The 17,815-nt window shown below is 43.6% G+C and overlaps 1 protein-coding gene across 4 annotated transcripts in view; it reads left to right on the plus strand.

Moving 5' to 3' along the window:
- Positions 1–17,815, plus strand: part of ZNF827 (zinc finger protein 827) — a 174,037-nt gene that overhangs the window by 39,047 nt on the left and 117,175 nt on the right. For all 4 annotated transcript variants that reach the window (XM_030312977.1, XM_030312982.2, XM_030312984.1 and 1 more), the window contains exons 3-4: positions 4,039–4,211; positions 9,610–10,090. In XM_030312977.1, coding sequence (XP_030168837.1) covers positions 4,039–4,211; positions 9,610–10,090 — 654 coding nt within the window. The remainder of the gene's footprint in view (positions 1–4,038; positions 4,212–9,609; positions 10,091–17,815) is intronic.

The following is a 17,815-nucleotide window of genomic DNA, read 5'->3' on the forward strand; positions in this document are numbered from 1 at the left end:
TATATCCTTGTTTCCTCCCTTCTCCAAAGTAGTTAACAACATTGTTTACACATGGAGGGCATCCTATTAAAATATCAAAAAATTTCTAATAAACAAAAATGCAGATGTTACCAGGGGAGATTAATGGCCAATTTGGAAAATAGATCATTGTGTTATGGTTACTTTTATCATTTGGCTTCTGTCTTCTTCCTTTCCTGCCATGATCAGTTAAAAATGTCAAAGTTATAATAATGTAGCTATTTGACCACATATCTTGCCATTAGTTTCTCTTCATTATGAGTATTCTAATTTTTTTCCCAGTCAATCCAAGGACACCCTAATTTGTACACAATTCGTGTGTCTTTTGGTATTAATTAAAACGAAGGAAGCATAGCTCCAAAATAAAATAGATTTATAGGAAATGCTAATATCAAGGTTTCATGTAGTGTGCTCTATAATACACACTAGGGGACCCGGGGTGGGGGGGGGGCGTAAGAAAAAATAAGAAAGATATTGGTCACATTAAGCAAAACAAGGTGTCCAGGGGACGCTGGTGATGTTCTTTTGGTCAGTTAATGCCTTTTTATTGCCTTTGTGTGATGTGCCAAGAAACCTCAGGTCAGTAGAGGACATCTCCGTTTTTCTCTCCTCTCCCAGGCAATTCTGTAACATTAGGTAGTTTAGGGTTGAGACACTGGGAAATACTTCTGGAAAATAGGGATTAGCGGCAGCCTATTTGTGTGTTTCGTTCTTGTTACTTCGATATTCTTACAACCCCAAATAGACATCATTATCATTTTTCCCCCTCTGGTTGATGACAGTAATCTCACCTAGAGGCCTGATTCAGTCCTTCCTCTCAAATCTATTGTTCAATGTGCAGTCTTCATGATCAAGACACCCGAATGGAAGAAATGACAATGGAGAATAGAAAATGAGAGGCCAGATTAGGGATGGGACTCCAGGTCAGCAGAGGCAATCAACAAAAAACAGCAGGAAAGCTACAGTCAGATTAATAAGAAAGTGTGTTTATAGGCCTCTACAAAGTGTGCTTGTCCTAGGATGAAAGGGAACCCTCAATCCCACTCCATCCTCCAATCAGAAAAGAGAATAGTCGTGACAGAAACATCACCAGTAGGATTTCTAGACCGGAAGGTATATTTTTCAATAGGAGTTTCTTTTTTCAGGTTGTTTGGTTAGGGTAACCAGTATTACTTATTATACCGGCAATAGTAAAACAGTGTGTTTGGAATATCCTCACTGTATTCCAGAACCTTTCTGGTTCCATCCATTATAAGCGGTCCTTTGCATATAGTCAATTGACTCAATGAATAAATAATAAGATGATTTTAAAGTTTACACATGAGAATATAGCCTCTTAAAATTATAAAAGTAACGTGTGCATTAGAAAATTCAAAGTGTAGGGGCGCCTGGGTGGCGCAGTCAGTTAAGCGTCCGACTTCAGCCAGGTCACGATCTCGCGGTCTGTGAGTTCGAGCCCCGCGTCGGGCTCTGGGCTGATGGCTCAGAGCCTGGAGCTTGTTTCCGATTCTCTGTCTCCCTCTCTCTCTGCCCCTCCCCCATTCATGCTCTGTCTCTCTCTGTCCCAAAAATAAATAAAAACGTTGAAAAAAAATTTTTAAGAAAATTCAACGTGTATGGAAGAATATAAAATAAAAACAAAAGTTTCCCTCCCCGACCCCTTCCTTTTAATCCACAGTTCTTCACAGGTGACTGCTTAATGGTTTCTTGGGTATGCTTCCGGACAATTTTCATACTAATAAAAGGATATCGTTTTCTGTCATTTGTGCGTCCCGTTCTTCCTACCCCCTCTCTTTATTTTGCTCAGGCATTTAAAAGCAAATCCCAGACCTCATATCCATTTGCCTGTAAATATTACCATATACATTATCTCCAACAGAGAGGAACTTTGGAAAAATAATAGCCACCGTAACTATTATCACGTCTAACGGGATCAATGATTGTTTCATGATTTTATGGAATGCCTGGGCTATAATCAGTATTCCCTCAGTTATCTCAAAAGTGTCTTTTTATAATTGTTTTGTTCAAGTCAGGATTGAAATCACCCTCACACTTCATATTTGTTTAATATGCCTCCATAACCGTGTCCCTTTTCCAAGCGCTGTTCGCTTGAAGAGACGCATTCATCCTATAGAATTTCTCACATTCTGGCTTTGGCTCATTCTGTCCCCTGGGTGTGTGTGTGTTTAACGTGTTTTTGTTATTTTAATCACCTATATTTCTGATAAACTTGTAGTTATATAGAGGCTCGATTAAACTTTTTATAGGTATAATTGATAGATGGCTTATCAGAAGGCACATAGTGTCCCCTTTTTAGCGGTGAAGCTTAATGAATGGCTTTAAGTGCTGTCAGCTAGACTCATTCTCTATAACGTTTCCTTTCAACCTTTTACCTTGCTGTATTAGCAACTGATTCCCAGTTATTGTAAAACAAAAGTGGAATCAGCCTCGACATACAGTTTCATATCGTGCTTGCATATCTTGCTTGCATATCTACTAACTCTAATATCTTGGACATATTTCTGTATCAGCATCTATAGATCTAGTTCATTTTTTAAAATGGCTCCATATATGAGCGTATTGCTTTATGAGTGTATTAGTCTTATTTAATCCATTTGGAAAAACATTTTTTTAATTTTTTTTTCTTTTTTTTTTTTTTATTTTTGGGACAGAGAGAGACAGAGCATGAACGGGGGAGGGGCAGAGAGAGAGGGAGACACAGAATCGGAAACAGGCTCCAGGCTCTGAGCCATCAGCCCAGAGCCTGACGCGGGGCTCGAACTCACGGACCACGAGATCGTGACCTGGTTGAAGTCGGACGCTTAACCGACTGCGCCACCCAGGCGCCCCCATTTTTTTAATTTTTAATGTTTACTTATTTTTGCGAGAGAGAGAAAGTGTGAGAGTGCAGGGGAGGGGCAAACAGAGAGAGAGAGAGAGAGGGGATTGGGAGACACAGAATCCGAAGCAGGCTCCAGGCTCTGAGCTGTCAGCAGAGAGCTCGATGTGGGGCTGGAACTCACAGACTGAGAGATCATGACCTGAACCAAAGTCGGACGCTTAACTGACTGAGCCATCCAGGTGCCCCGGAAATATTTCTGATCCCTCATGATTAAGAAAGGAAAGTCTGAGTCTTCAGCTCTACTTGTTTGTGTTTATTCTGTCTCCAAATTGCAGACGTGAGCGTGACACTGAGCAGTGTAGCCGCACAGTGTCACAAAGAGACCCTTTCCTGAGGGGATGGAGGAGAGAGTTAGCTTAGCTTTCCTTGGAGGAAGTAGTTGGTTTGTTTGCGTTCCTGAAAAATGGAAGCATTCGTGACTGCCTCGTTGTAGCTCTTCCCAAAGTGGGTTGTGGGGCCCAGTTCAGAGAAGGCAGTGCATCTTGTTAGTGGCAACCAGAGGGACAGAAATGGGTGGGGGAAAAGCCCTGACCTTAAGACCCCCTGATGGCTAAATTGGCAGTAGCATTTGCTCCAGACATGACTGACTAGCCACGTCAGCGGTAGGATCCTAAAATTTATCGCCATAGGAGTTTGGTGTGTGAGGCTTATGATGGCTCCTTGGTTTTCAGTGTGGTGCAGTGCGTCTTTCCCTGTCTTTATTTCTTGCTGTTTTCTAAGTTTAGGAATTCAGATATGGCCTCAAATCCGGAGGTTTCCTTCGGGAAACAAAGCCCCCGAAGTCAAGCTTCTCTGGGCTGAACGAGGACAGGCCAGGCAGAGCCCCTTTGCAGATGCCTTCCTAAGTGTGAGATGGCCTTTGAAAGTAAGACTTTCCCACGGCAGCATGATCAAATTTTGAAAAATGGAAGCCACATGGAATTAATGAGATGGATGTGGGTTTCTACTGGGAGAAAAGCAGTAATAAAACTTCTTCATGGAGAAAGCCTTGGAATTGCCCAGGAAAAATACCGGATCATTATTAGTGTTCTTTATATAGCAGTGCATGTGAATTAGTGCTGGATGCAATGTACCTTTGAATTTTCCTCAATTTTTTCTTTCTTTCTCCCTCTTCCAAGCCTCAGAAGAGGAAAGCGGGAAGCCTTTCCAGTGTCCGATATGTGGTTTGGTTATAAAAAGGAAGAGTTACTGGAAGCGGCACATGGTGATCCACACAGGTTTAAAAAGTCACCAGTGTCCGCTCTGTCCATTCCGGTGTGCTCGCAAGGACAATCTCAAATCCCACATGAAGGTAAGGCAGCTGTGGATGAGCCTCACGGACAGGGAGGCACAGCCAGAGCTCTTGCACACGGTCCAGTGCAGGAGGCTCCTGGGAGAGGGGCCGCTGGTGGAGCCTGTGGCATTCAGTGCTCCTCGTCTTGAGGTAGCTGGTGGCGCAAATGAAGCACGCTCGAAAGTCTGCCCGTTCTTTTTACAACCAAGAACTTAAAACCAAACAGAAGCTCCAGTATCCAAATAATAGACATGATGTAGAGCCGTCCTTTCCTATTGGGGCGAAGCAGCCTACCTTGGCCTTGCGTGGCAATACATGTCTGGGGCGCCGGGAGGAAGACTTAGGGAAGAGCAAAGGGCAGGGAAGACCAGTATGGGACGACGGGCTGCTGGACCTGCGCCCCAGAGGCGACTGCCCTCTTCTGCTTTTGCTTTGCTCTCCAGCTTACAAACCCACAGGAACACCCAGAGACGCCTTATAGGAGGTGTGAGAACCTTCAGAGAAGCCTGGGCTTTAACTTTTGCTCTCTGTGAGGCTTGGGGGGGGGGCGGGAGTGGGGGCGCATATCTGACAGGACTGAGACCTCCTGAAGCTCTCAGTGTTTGTGCTGTCCTAATTCCCAGGATCACACTTACCAAACATCTAAGGACATTGTTTTCAATGTCTTTTTAAAAACGGCTGGGGAGTTTGCACTGGTAATAAGCATATAAGAGATTTGTCTAGACTCTGTATTTCACTCGTACATGAGATGGAGAAAACTTAGTCATCTAGATAGCTTTCTGGCAGACCCCATTACTAATAAAGGTTTCCCCTGAAATTCAAGGAAGAAAATCACAAGATCAAAAGAGCATGGGCTTTTGAATTTGATAGACCTGAATTTAAATCCTATTGTGAAACTTACTAGCTAAAGGCCTTGAGCAAATGAATGTCAGGCTGTTGACATTGTTTGTGAAGCTTTTACTTTCCTGCCATAAGAAGCATTGTGCATGTACGTAATTAAGATATTTGCTTTTTTTCAAAGCCACGTAGTCTAATCCATCTGAATAGATCAGTGATCACCGTTTATAATTGTAGCTCTAAAAAAAATGTGATCGGACAGAACGTCTCCTAATTTTAGGAAATAGCTCAGAAGATTAAAAAAAAAATTAAATCCATGATGTAATTTGTTTTCTATCATTTGCCTTTTTCTCCTGAGAGTAGCATGCCCTTCATCTTCAGAATCCATTTAACCAGGAGTTCTGGTTGGTTGGATTTAACTGAGCCTACTTAGTTTTTCCTTTCACCCTCTTCATCCTCTATCACCTCTTCCCAAAATAAAATCTCGTATTTTACACCTGCAAAGTGGGTTTCATTAGCAGGCCGAGACTTCAAAAGAAATGCCTTTAAAACTAAAATTTGTTTTCCTTACTATGTCCTACGCTGTGTTTAGAAATCAGGTCTGACAAATTTAAAGCTTCAGTGAGCAGAAAACTTGCATCTAGCCTGACACCTTGTAAGCTTGGTTTCAGCTCAGGGTCACATAAAACAACCTATTTATAAACCCATGGGGAAAAAAAAAAAAAAAGCTGGGTTTTCAATAGCAGGAACTACTGACCCTGAAGCTACAGGGAGATGAGTTGGGTGCCTTGATGATACAGACGGTCGGCCATGACAGTGTTACAGATGAGAGCCGCGAGGGCTTTGCGGGTCGCGGGGTCTCAGAATGCTTTCAGAACAAATCAATAACCAGTACAATAAAGCAGTTGTGTGAAATTACTACTTTATTCAAACTCATGGTGTCCTAACCTGTTGAGCTACGACTCCAGCTTTTGATAAGGGATGTGTGAGAAGGGCTCATGCAAGTTTAATTTTATCAAATGGTGTACTGTTTCTTTTCTCTGTTCTCCACCTCGCATATGGGCCATTTTCTTTCTTTAATTAAAGAATTCATGGTTTTGTTTGGATTCAACATGCTTTAGAGAGATTTTGTAAGTATAGTCCACACAGGAATATGATGGCGGTGGTCTTGTGAATGGATAGCTTCTGCTTCTGCTGCATTCACCAGAGACTACAAATATGAATAGATTTTCTAAAACGAGTTCGGCCTGTGAAGTGGGGCAGTGTCACCTGTAGATTAAGATCTCAAGCTGTGTGCGGTCAGAAAGACCTTAGTTAGAATCTCAGTTCCACGACTTTAGTAGCTGTGAGACTTTGGGTGAATCATTTAACCTCTCCCAGCCTTTGTTTCCATTCATGGAGATAATCATCCAGTCTATCTCCTGGAGTCGTTATAAGGGTTAAATGAGATAATGGGCATAAAGCAACTTAATACAATGCCCGGCATGGAGAACACTCAGTAAATGTAGCCAACCTGGTCATTATTATCCAGAAGTTGTCTGATTTAGTGTTTACATTTGGAAATAGGTTAATGATGTGGTATAAAGAATTTACTCTAAATTTTATTGCCTTTTTTTTGTGATATATCTTTAATGCTGAGAATTTAGAAAAAAAACTGGTAAACAACAAGAATATAAAATTGACCCTCACTCCCATCACACAGAAATCACCACTATTGTTATTCTAACATACATCCTTCTATAATGATGACATAGATTTATTTAAGACAAATTGGGATTCTCCTTTATTTGTTCAATAAGGACTGTATTTACCGTGTTCCTACCGGGTGCTGGGCACTGTACATTTTTTTGAAAACCTGCCTTTCCTCCTTCGTAGATCTCGCAAATGTTTTTATGGGCAGCTGAGGAAGGAGCTTGTAAATGCCTCCAGCTTCCTCAGGGTTATCTTAGATTTCCATTAAGTCTTTTACAACTTTCCTGGATGAGTGAGCATAGGGGAATTAAATGTGAAATTCGTAAGCTAAGATTGAACGGAAAAGGTGAGGACTGCTAAAATAAAGAACGCTGATGAAGTAATGGTAAGAGACTGGACAAGGGTCAGAGCGCTGAGCTCTGCCGGTCTCAGGCCTGCCATTTAAGGAGCTGTGATTCCCAAGGATGCCCCTTCCCTGTCTGGCCTGGTCCCCTAAGGGGGTGGAGCAGATGTTTGCCAAAGTTTTCCTTATGTCCATCCGACTGCCACCAGGAGATGGACCTAATGATGTAACAGTGCCTTCTATTCCCAGCCCTTAGGTGCCCCGTGCAAAATGACCAGTCAGTAAGGACGTCTCTTACGTGGCCTGGAAAGAATGATATGCTTTAGACAAGCATTTCTTCACGTTAGCAGACTTGGAGGGATTTTAAAGCCAGTGTTAGGCTAAAGAGATTACAGTTATAACAGAAAGTGCTTTTCTGTCAGGACAGAAGGGAAGAAACCACAGCTGGAAGGTAGAGAGAATACTTCTCTCGAAGGCCAAATGCGACATACAGCCCCTTTGGGAAGGTGTAGCTCAAATAAAACGATAAGTGCGAAAGTCAACACCTCGGCCACTGTTTTTCCTTTAAACCGACACTGATTTTTCCACAACTAAATATAGCAAGGCCAGGATCTGGTGGAAGAGAAGCCACGTAAAATACTTGAGCACAGACTCTTTTCAGTCCAGGGCTCCCTTTTGCCTTGAGGACTTGGGCTCTCTCTCTGTCCTTTTCCTTCTTCCAGAAGCTGCTTCCAGAGCTCCTGTTCTTGGATTAGCTCCTCTACTCTCCCGGGTCAATAGATGTAAGGACACTTCTGAAACGGAATCTGCCCCACCGCTCTGCTCCCAGGAAAGCATTCAGCCCCGTGACCTTTACCACCTGGTTCCTGGGCACGCCTTTGGCAGCATCTGCCAGGGTCCTGTGGGGCTGTGCCCGAACCCCCCCAGGGTGCCTGGTCCTGTGTGAATTAGGTGGACGATTCTGTGAGAAAGCAAATGAAATGATCAGCTCCAGAGTGAGATCTCTTTGTTGTGACAGAACAGAGAGAGGTGATGTTAACGACCAGTGACAAACGGGTACCTACCCCCAGCCCCTCCCAACCTGGCAGAGCGGAAGCATTTTAACAAGCAAGGCCTTGCTGCAACTGAATTTAAGTTTATATGGTTATTTCTGAGAAATTTATGCTTTGGGGGACCCAGAACCTCTTCGACTGTTTTTTTCAAAAAGCCACAGTGGGGTGCTGTAGCGACAGGATCTCACCATTAACTTTTAATTTCTTTGCTTTTGTTGGTCACTTAACATTATTTAAAAGTATGTTTTGGCTGGTGAATAATGCTTTTGGATTGCATTCAGAATGCATAAACAGCTGTAGTAAAACTTGCTCTTTTGGAAAGGAAGCCTATGCAGAGGGTCCAGGTAGTGCAGTGAATTAACAAACTAGCCTTTAACCTTTGTTAGACCTGGGTTCAAATCCCGTTTAGGTCACCACTGGAAGATGAGGAGTCAGTTCTGTTTTGGTTTTGAAATCCCGATCACTTGTTTGTCCAGATCCCACAACTCCCCCAAATCATTTGGCCCAAATCTATGCAATTGGCAGTTTCTACACAAGGGAGGGGCAGTCCTGAAATAGCAGGGTGTAGCAGGTCAGCCCTGAAGTACATTGGCAGAGCTGAATGGGGAAGTTACACGCTTATGAGCACCTGCCAGCTCGAAGCCTGGCTCAGGCCAGTGCAATGATCTCCTCACTTTCTCAAGCACTACATTTTGGTAGGGACAGGAAGAGATAAGTTTCGTACAATTTCTACAGGTATTGTGCGTGCGAGACTGGAACTGGATTTAAAAGTCTGCATTCTTCCATTGCCCACATCAGAATCTGGAGCCTGATAGAACCACGTTTGGAGACCCTGGTTTCACCTTGCTGAGAATACCTGGGGGAGATCAGACCTTGGTTTTTCTCCCACTCTGCTGTGCTTTCTTCATATGTAATTTTGCTTACGCCACTTACACTGGGGTCTCAGTCTCCCTGTCTATGAAACGGGAATACCCCGGAGACGTCATTTTCCACATTCTTAATCACCCAGAGAAGCATTTTGAAAATTGAAATTGTGTTTGCAAAACATAACTAATTCTCTGAGTGACAATGATTGGGTACACGCAACTTATTATTGTGAGAGGAATTGCTTGACAGGTTGCCTCTTTTGACCCCCAGCTGGTAATTATGTAAGTTCGAATTCTGCTGGGTTTATATTTTCTCCAAAGACCAACCGAGATGAGATGACTAAACTATTTGGAGGATTCTACTAAACACAGCCTCCATTGGCAGACAGCATCCTCAGTTGTGAGTGTGGCTCTAATAATGGACTCTTAACCTACGTGGATCTGCTTTATGTTTAGGGACGGACCTCATTACTTGGGGCACAGTAACAAACCTCTCCTCTGATGATTTTATTTCCTGGGCCAGCCCTGGTACTGTGAGGAAATTGTGGACGAATTGTCCGGATATACGACGAGGCATTTTCCGTAAGCACATGGTGGACAGCTCATTCTTCTTGCTTCTCCGTCAGGTTCATCAGCACCAGGACCGGGGAGAGACCTTTCAGTGCCAGCTATGCCCTTTTACCTCCTCACGCCACTTCAGCCTGAAACTCCACATGCGTTGCCATCAGCATTTCCTGAGGACAGAAGCCAAGGTGAAGGAGGAGATCCCAGACCCAGATGTCAAGGGATCTCCCCACCTCAGTGACAGTGCCTGCCTGGGGCAGCAAAGGGAAGGAGGAGGGACAGAGCTAGTGGGGACCATGATGACGTCCAACACTCCAGAGAGGACTAGCCAGGGTGGGGCTGGCGTCTCGCCTTTGCTGGTGAAGGAGGAACCCAAGGAAGATAACGGCCTGCCAACCTCCTTTACTCTGAATGCTGCCGACAGGCCGGCCAACCACACAAAGCTGAAAGACCCCTCCGAGTATGTGGCCAACAGTGCGTCAGCATTGTTCAGCCAGGACATCTCTGTTAAGATGGCGTCTGATTTTCTCATGAAGCTGTCAGGTACTTGAATAGGGTTGTATTCTCTTTTTCTCTCTCTTTCTCTCTCTCTCTTTCTCTACCAGGATTCTCATCTGTAAAAATAAGCTGGTAGTACTAGGTGATTTCAAGAGCCCTTTGAATTCTGCTAGTTTGCACCTTCATGAATTTTCTCCTTGACTTTTTTTTTTTTTCCCAGTCCTTTGGAAGTAGGCATCTCTGTGGTTTGGGTCTAGAAACAACAGGTCTTGTTGATTTCCTTCTGGTTTTTTCCCCTTTATGGGTTCTTGTTATGGGGGGCAGGACACATGGTGAGCCAAATTGGTGACAGTTCTTTGTGTGACCTTGGGCCATATTTAACTTGTTTCTGCGTTTGGTTCTTTTAAAGTGCTTGTATGGAACATCTCAGTTTGCACTATTCAGTTTCTTTATTGCCTTAATTTGAAAGAGTTTTAAAGGACATATAAAGTCTCTGGATATACACACAGACTACTGTTGGGAGTTACAGTTTTAAAATTTGAGCAAATGATAAAGATTACCTTTACGTAATTTTCTCCGCTGGAAAAATGTTTGTTGTAATAAAATACGCCTTACATGAAATTTACCATTTTAACCATTGTTAAGTGTATAGTTTTTTGGCATCAAGTACATTCCTGTTGTGTAACCATCACCACCGTCCATCTCCAGAACATTTCATCATCCCACACGGAAACCTTGTACCCATTAAACAATAGTTCCCCATCGCACCCTCCCCACAGCCCCTGGAAACGGCTATTCCACTTTTTGCCTCTATGAATTTAACTGCTTTAGGTGCCTCATGTAAAGTGAAATTAAAAAAAAAAAACTTTAAAAAAAAATATTCTTTCTCACCTGTCCCATTGCCTTTTGGAAAGAAGATGAAGTAGGTTATCAATATTTATTATTAACTGACATCACATTCATTGTCAGCTTATACATGACTTTTTTTTTGTTTTTGTCCTTTTTTCCCCCCAATTTCTTTGGTTAAGTTGTGGAGTTGAATAAGAGGTGTGGCGATATTGAGGGAGCACTGTTTTTCCTGTTTGGAAATGATAAAACACGATGTGGGATTGTGCTTCTACTGGTTACATTTTTTAAAGTATGATTTTAAATTGTAAAAGAGATGTGCAGGGTGGGGAAAGGTCGGCTGAGAGTTGGTTCTGTCTTTCAGTGAAGATGGCAGTCCCCACGATGATTTCCAAATGCCATTTCAGCTCTTTGGAGATTGACAATACCCTTTTAAATGGAGAATAATTGGTCACCGCCTTCCTTTAAATGGACTGTGAGTCGCATTTCACTAAATGTCATTGCCAGGTGAAATAGAGGTTCAGTTTTGCCTGCTCAGAAGTCCCTTTGCTCAGTGACACTTCAGTCAGGGCTCTCGGAATGTCCCCAGCACCCCAGATCTTTGCCCCTCAGGAGCGTGCAATACTAGTTGGTAGTCATGGGGAAAAGCAGGGGACGGAAATGAGGCAATCAGAAATGACCAGGAATGACCAACAGTGAGGCACACCAGCCCGCCTACCGGCAGCCAGGGGTGGGGAGTCCTCGGCTGGAAATGGTCAGGCCACCCGGAGCCAAGTGCATCTGTCCATGGCCTTGAAGAACAGGGGAGTCTCTCTTCCTCTCTACCCCTCTGCTGCCTTCTCCCTCTTCTGCCCCAATCTAGGGGAAAATGTGCTTGCAGAGTCTTTGAGTTTTATATTTAAACATTTTGAAAATGTGGGGGAATGCATGCTTATAGTTTTCCTTTTGCTGTTGATCCTTCAGGCTTTGCCTCTGGTGGTGGTGGGGAGGTCACCGGTTCTTCTTTGATGGTCTCTCCCACCAATATTATAGCAAAAGGGGCTCCTTTTCTGGGCTCCTCCAGTGCACTCCTAAGGGAAGGAATGCAAATGGCATTTTCACTTAGCAGGGTTTCAACATGGGACATTTCCTTCCTCAACAGCCAGGGGGACACTAGGTAGGGGTGAGTAGCTCTTAGTACCAGGGTTACTGCCTTTACTCCAGGACTGCAGGAAGTTTTTAAATCTGGAGGAGGGGGAGAGGCGGTGAAGGAAGGACTGGTCTTTGGATAAAACGCTGGTGTATAATCCACTACTCCCGCTGGGCTCAGGCTGTAATTAGCTCCAGACCCAGTCTCAGGGAGCATAAGATACAGCCTGCTGAGAGCCAGCACTGCAAACAAGAAAGACTCCAGAGAAGCCAGTCAGTGGGTTGGGGGTGAAAGACCCTCCCTGCACTAAAGGCTTACACTGTGATCTGTTTTCTCAGTTATTGATGGTACTTGTTTACAGTTTGGCAGTCAGAGTATTTACTGACTGATCAATTGGCATAAGGAAACAGATAACAAATGCACACTATTTATGCAAAAGGCCCATGCAGTTATTTTATGGTGGCTTACTAGAGGTCCTGAAACCTGACTGTATGCACTGTTACCTAGCAACCTGTTACAAAGTCACCGGGGAGTGAGATGCATCGGTAATTTTTTTTGTGTGTGCATATTTGGATGTAAATGTAAACTTGGTGACTGTGGCAGTGCAGCCCGCAGGAGGAGAAGATACGTTAAAAGCAAAGGAATACATTTTCTGGAGGGATTTGTTTTTTCTTTAATTCCACTAACTCTCTGGTTGGTTGGGCCGTATAATTGATAACTGCTGTCACTGTGGTGCTCTACCTGGCTGTGTCTGTGAATATGATCCTGGGACCAAAAGGCCAGATCCCAGGGAGCTGTGGCTGAGTTTCTAGCTCTCACCATCGTCAGATGTCGTGCAGTGGTGGTCAGTATGAGGCCTTGTCCCTTGGTGTCATAACGGCGCCATTGTTCTTGCAACGAATTTTGAGCTGGGCTCTGTGCATGCACCTGCTGGGACTGTAGGGTGCAGCTGTTTGTGGGCACCGAGTCCACGAGTCTCTGTGCCAGCCACATCACAGCAGAACTGGAGCACAGTGACAAATTCAAGCGTGTACATACCTACTTGTTTCCCAAAGAGAGATGGAAAACACTTGATTCTTTCTTGCTTGGTTATTAAGGGAAGTCTTTCTTGCTCCTTCAACTAAAACTAAGCATAAAGATGACTTCATGGAACCCAGAGGGATTAAAAATCGCTGGTAGAATGCTGTTTTAAACAGACTCTAAATCCTTCTCCCACCCCACCTCTGTTTTGAGGTTTCCCAGTATATGTGATTGTGAAATCAAACCCCTTCTCCGATCTATCAACAATTCCTCTGCCTGAGCCCACATTTAACATTCCATAGTCCTTCAAGATTAATGTGGCTCCCCAGAACCGAGCCTTCCAGGCTCAGCACTGGAATTGATTCAGAGAAGAGGATAGGGAAGCCCCCGCTGCTTTCTGGGCTGATGGAAAAAATCATTTTGTAAACTTCGCTCAGGGTTTCAGCCTCAGAGGTAGGCTGAGGGCTACAGCCCTACATATTTGCATAGATCTTTCTTGGGATCCAGAGGCATCGGCAGGTCGCGGACTATCAGAGCAAGTGGGCTAGTGGTCGCGTGACTGGGATGTGCTGGGAGAGGTGCTCACCCAACCACGGAGTGCCTCAGTTCCTGCTGCTCCTGGGACCTCTTTTCCTTAATTAGCAGCAGTTCTAAACTAGCTGCACATTGTATGTACCTGGGGGAGTTTCTCAAAAATGCCAGGGCCCAGCCCCACTCCCAGAAGTTATGGTTTAATTGGTCTAGGAAAGGGCCTAGTCATTGGTGTTGTCTTTAGGATCTTCAGATGAGACAGTGGCTCAGCCGGTTAAGCGTCTGACTTTGGCTCAGGTCAGAATCTCACGGGTCGTGACTTTGATCCCCGAGTTGGGCTCTGCGCTGACAGTGCGGAGCCTGCTTAGGATTCTCTCTCTCCTTCTCTCTCTGCCCCTCCCCTACTTGTGCTCTCTTCCTCTCTCAAAATAAGTAAATAAACTTTTAAAAAATAAAAAATAAAATCCTCAAATGACTCTAATGTGCAGCCAGGACTGAGGCCCTGTTGACATGGAATGTGAACTTGGTACCTGAGAAAGTTTTTTCAGTACACCTTCATTTTGTGGGGTTTTTAGTGTTTTTTGTTGCTGTTGGTGGTGGTGGTGTTGTTTGTTTCAAGTAAAGCTCTCTCCCCTTACTTTCGATCGCAGACCACTCAAAGGGGCCTGGTGGTGCAAGAAGGGTCTGGGGCACTCACCACAGGTCAATGTTGACATGAATGAGAGGCCTGGGTGAGTCATGTCTGTTGAGCCCCTTGTTTTTCCTTGTGGGGCCTCATGACAGGGGAGTGAAAAGAAGCATTTTAGTGTTCTCCAGTTGGAAACAGAAAGTCTCGAGACTCCTCTAGAACATCAAAGAGCTGGGAGTGTAATCCTTAGAGGCCTGATTAACAGTTGCTTGCAATAGTCTTTGCATCATTTCTCTTCCTCAGAGCTATACTCTTCAAGATACGAAATTTAATTCTAACTCTCCATTTGTAACCAAGCAGTTGACAGAAACTTGGCATCTCCGGTCGCGGGCTGGGAATATCTTTTTGTCGCTGGTTTTCCAAAATAAAAGATACAAGTCATTTCAACTATTTTTAATTTGGAAAACTGGCAAAAAAAATTTTTTTTTATACTGTCTCCCACATTATATTAATTTTATAAAATTGAGTCTGAAATAATTCTAACTAGGCAGAGATGGCATTTTTAAAGCAGGGACTTACAAATGGGTACAGGCCGAATTGTTTCTGGTTTATTAGGAGCTCAGCGGTTACAACAGCAAAGGCTTTCTTGTATAAATACAGGTGATTTGGTGAATGTGTTTGTGTCCTATCTTGCCGTTTCCTGCAGGCCTTTGTTCTTTCTGCTTCTGTCTCTTTCACACAACTGGATGCATCTGCCCTCACAATACAGTTAGTCTGTAAATGGCAGCTGCCCTATCCTGCGATGCCTTTGTTTGTGCTGCTGGAGAAGGAGGGGTGGGAGATACCCAGTAAACCAGGTAGTCCTTATCTCCTGGTGGCTCTGATTGGCTTTCTATAAAACATCTTTACAAATGAGCCTTCTTGCAAGTAACTGCTGTCCTTGTGCCTGTCATGCCCTAAGACTTCAGTGCCAGTAGCCAGGGGCTCCCACTCCCCATCCCTGAACGTGCTTTCTCCAGTGGGTTTATTTTTAACAACCTCCCTTTATGCCCTCAGTTTGGCCCTTTTTATTTTATTTCATTTTATTGTTTTAAGATTTTTTTTTTTTTTAAGTAATCTCTACGTAGACCCAACGTGGGGCTCGAACTTACAACCGGGAGATCAAGAATCACATACCCCACCGACTGAGCCAACCAGGCGCCCTGACCTTACTTTTTAACCCTGCCCTGCTTTTCTCATGATGAGCACTCACTGATCATGTGACTGAAATTCTTGGTGTCGGAAGCTGCATTTAGGACCTTATCCGTGCAGGCAGCCTGAATGCCCTTTTGAAATCCTGGATTTTTTTTTTTTTACCCCAGTGGCGATTCATATATATGAGAGAGAGTGTGTGTCTCCTGTTTTTCAATGACTTGCCACTCCATGAGACAAGGACTGATCTGAGTCACAAAAAGAGCAGGTAGCCTTATAAGAAAGGGGGCCTGGAGTTATACACACATGTACAGAAATGTCTGCGGAGATTTTGTGATGTCTACTCATTGTTTCTTATTTTTCCTCAGCAATCACTCAGGTAGTGCTTACTCTGTGCCATTTAACTCATTTGATCTTCATAACAACTCTGTAGGTAGATAGTATTCGTATTCCCATTTTACAGATGAAAACTGAGAAACAGATTAAGAGACTTGCCCAAGTTTACACTCCCAATAAGTGACGGAACTGGTTCCAGCAGTCGCTCCCCAAGGCTGCCTATACCCCAAATCACAAAGTAAGGAGGCAGCACAATCAAACTTGGCTGTGTTCTTTGACCTTGTTTGCTGTCTCAGAGTTAAGAGTCCCCGCAGGGAGCCATTCTCTGAATGCTGTATGTTAGACCCCATTGGAAGTTGCATTAATTCTTTTAGGCTTTTCAGGAATTACTTAGTGCAAATAGTAAAAACAGTAAGGCCAACTAATATTTCCGTAGGACTTTACAGTGCATGGCGTGTTTCCAAATACATTGTCTCATGACAAGCATGTAGACAAAGAGCAAGACTCAACGAGATTAACTGTAAAAGGGTCATGACTGGAATCCAGATCTTTCTTTCCTCACTGTGTTGGATAGAGTATACCTAATTCTAGAATTGCCCTGAGAATAATTTTTTATCTTGATAGATCCTTGGGAAAAATGTATCAAAGTCTGTGTTTCTGCAAACCTGAATCCAAGTCATTTTCTTCCTTTCTTCAGAAGTACATTTTCTTCTACTTGTTATTGTTCATTACTATTGTTTCTATTTCTACTACTGTTTTCATATTACTAATCAAATGCGTCTACAGTGAGCGGGGCACTGTGCCAATGGCTTCATGCAGTTTCTCATTTAACCCTCTTGAAAGCATAGAGGGTCAGTATCACTAAACCTATTTTATAGATGAGGAAGTTGAGGCTTAAAAGGTTTTAGCTGCAAGGGAGAGAGCAAAGATTCAGCTCTGCCTAACTGCAAAAGCCTTGGCTCATGACCACTTAATTAGCTATTACCTAATTTTTTTTCTCAGTTGAGCGAACTGTCTTTTGACCTCTGTCTGCTTCGCTGTTTATTTTCCTTGGCTTCAAACCATGGCATCATTTCTAATGCATGCTAATTCAGTCACTAATCTGGTTAAATTTTTTGTGTCTTCAAAATATATCTATAATCCATCCCTCTGCGTGCAGCGTCTCCTGGCCATCAGCTCACACCTAGCCAGCTTGCCCTTTTAGCTGCCCTCCCTGGTGCCTTCTCCACCCCAGCTGCCCCCCTCTAGGCCCTCCAGTGACATTCTAACAGACTCTTCTTCTAATACCTCTTGCATCAGGTTATGCCCCTGGCTGACTTCTTTCTACAGAGTAACAGTATCTTCACTCCTGTCTGGAAAAATGTTGACAGTCCTCACCAGCTCATACATAACACGCCTCTCACTACCGTCTCTCTGCTTTCACTCATGTTGTTCCAGGGGTCTGGTAATTTGAACTGTGGCGTTCCATAGATCTTCCCCCTTGTTAAGTAAAATGGGGGAGGGGCGGAATAAGAATTTTCAAAAAAGAATAATTTTGTTCTTAAAACTAAGTTAACTATTTTAATGCACCTCTGACACGCAGTGGTTCTGCATCTTTGTAGAGAATTTCTAGCAATGTTGGGGCCCAGTCCTGTGATGCTCACCCCTACTGTGTGGCCTATGCAAATGCTGGCCATCCTTCAAAGAATATTTTGGTTCCCCCTTCTTCAGTAGAGCCCTTTCCTGTTATTCTGGTCTTTACTGCCAACCATCCCACCCCCTGTGAATTCCAGTGATATTTAGAGTCTTTATCACTCAGGTTGGTGGTGGTATTATTTGCGTAGTTCATTCTATTGCTTGTGTATTATTAGTCTTGCCTCTTGAACTGTTTCAAGTTGCTGTGGTTTGTGTTGGGGTGGGAGGAAGGGAACAGATAATGTTTCTTTTGTAACATCTTTATCTTTGTACCATCCACGATGCATTTCATGATGGATTATAGGAAAGATATTCCATTAGTCACATCCTAGAAGTCAGGTTTTCTGAGGCTGTGATATTACTTCACTTAAAAAAGGTTTGCAAATTCACAATCAGCTCCATAGTGCTAGAAGAA

This window comes from Lynx canadensis, chromosome B1 (genome assembly GCF_007474595.2).
Source record: "Lynx canadensis isolate LIC74 chromosome B1, mLynCan4.pri.v2, whole genome shotgun sequence".
In the NCBI taxonomy this organism is placed as follows: Eukaryota; Metazoa; Chordata; class Mammalia; order Carnivora; family Felidae; genus Lynx; species Lynx canadensis.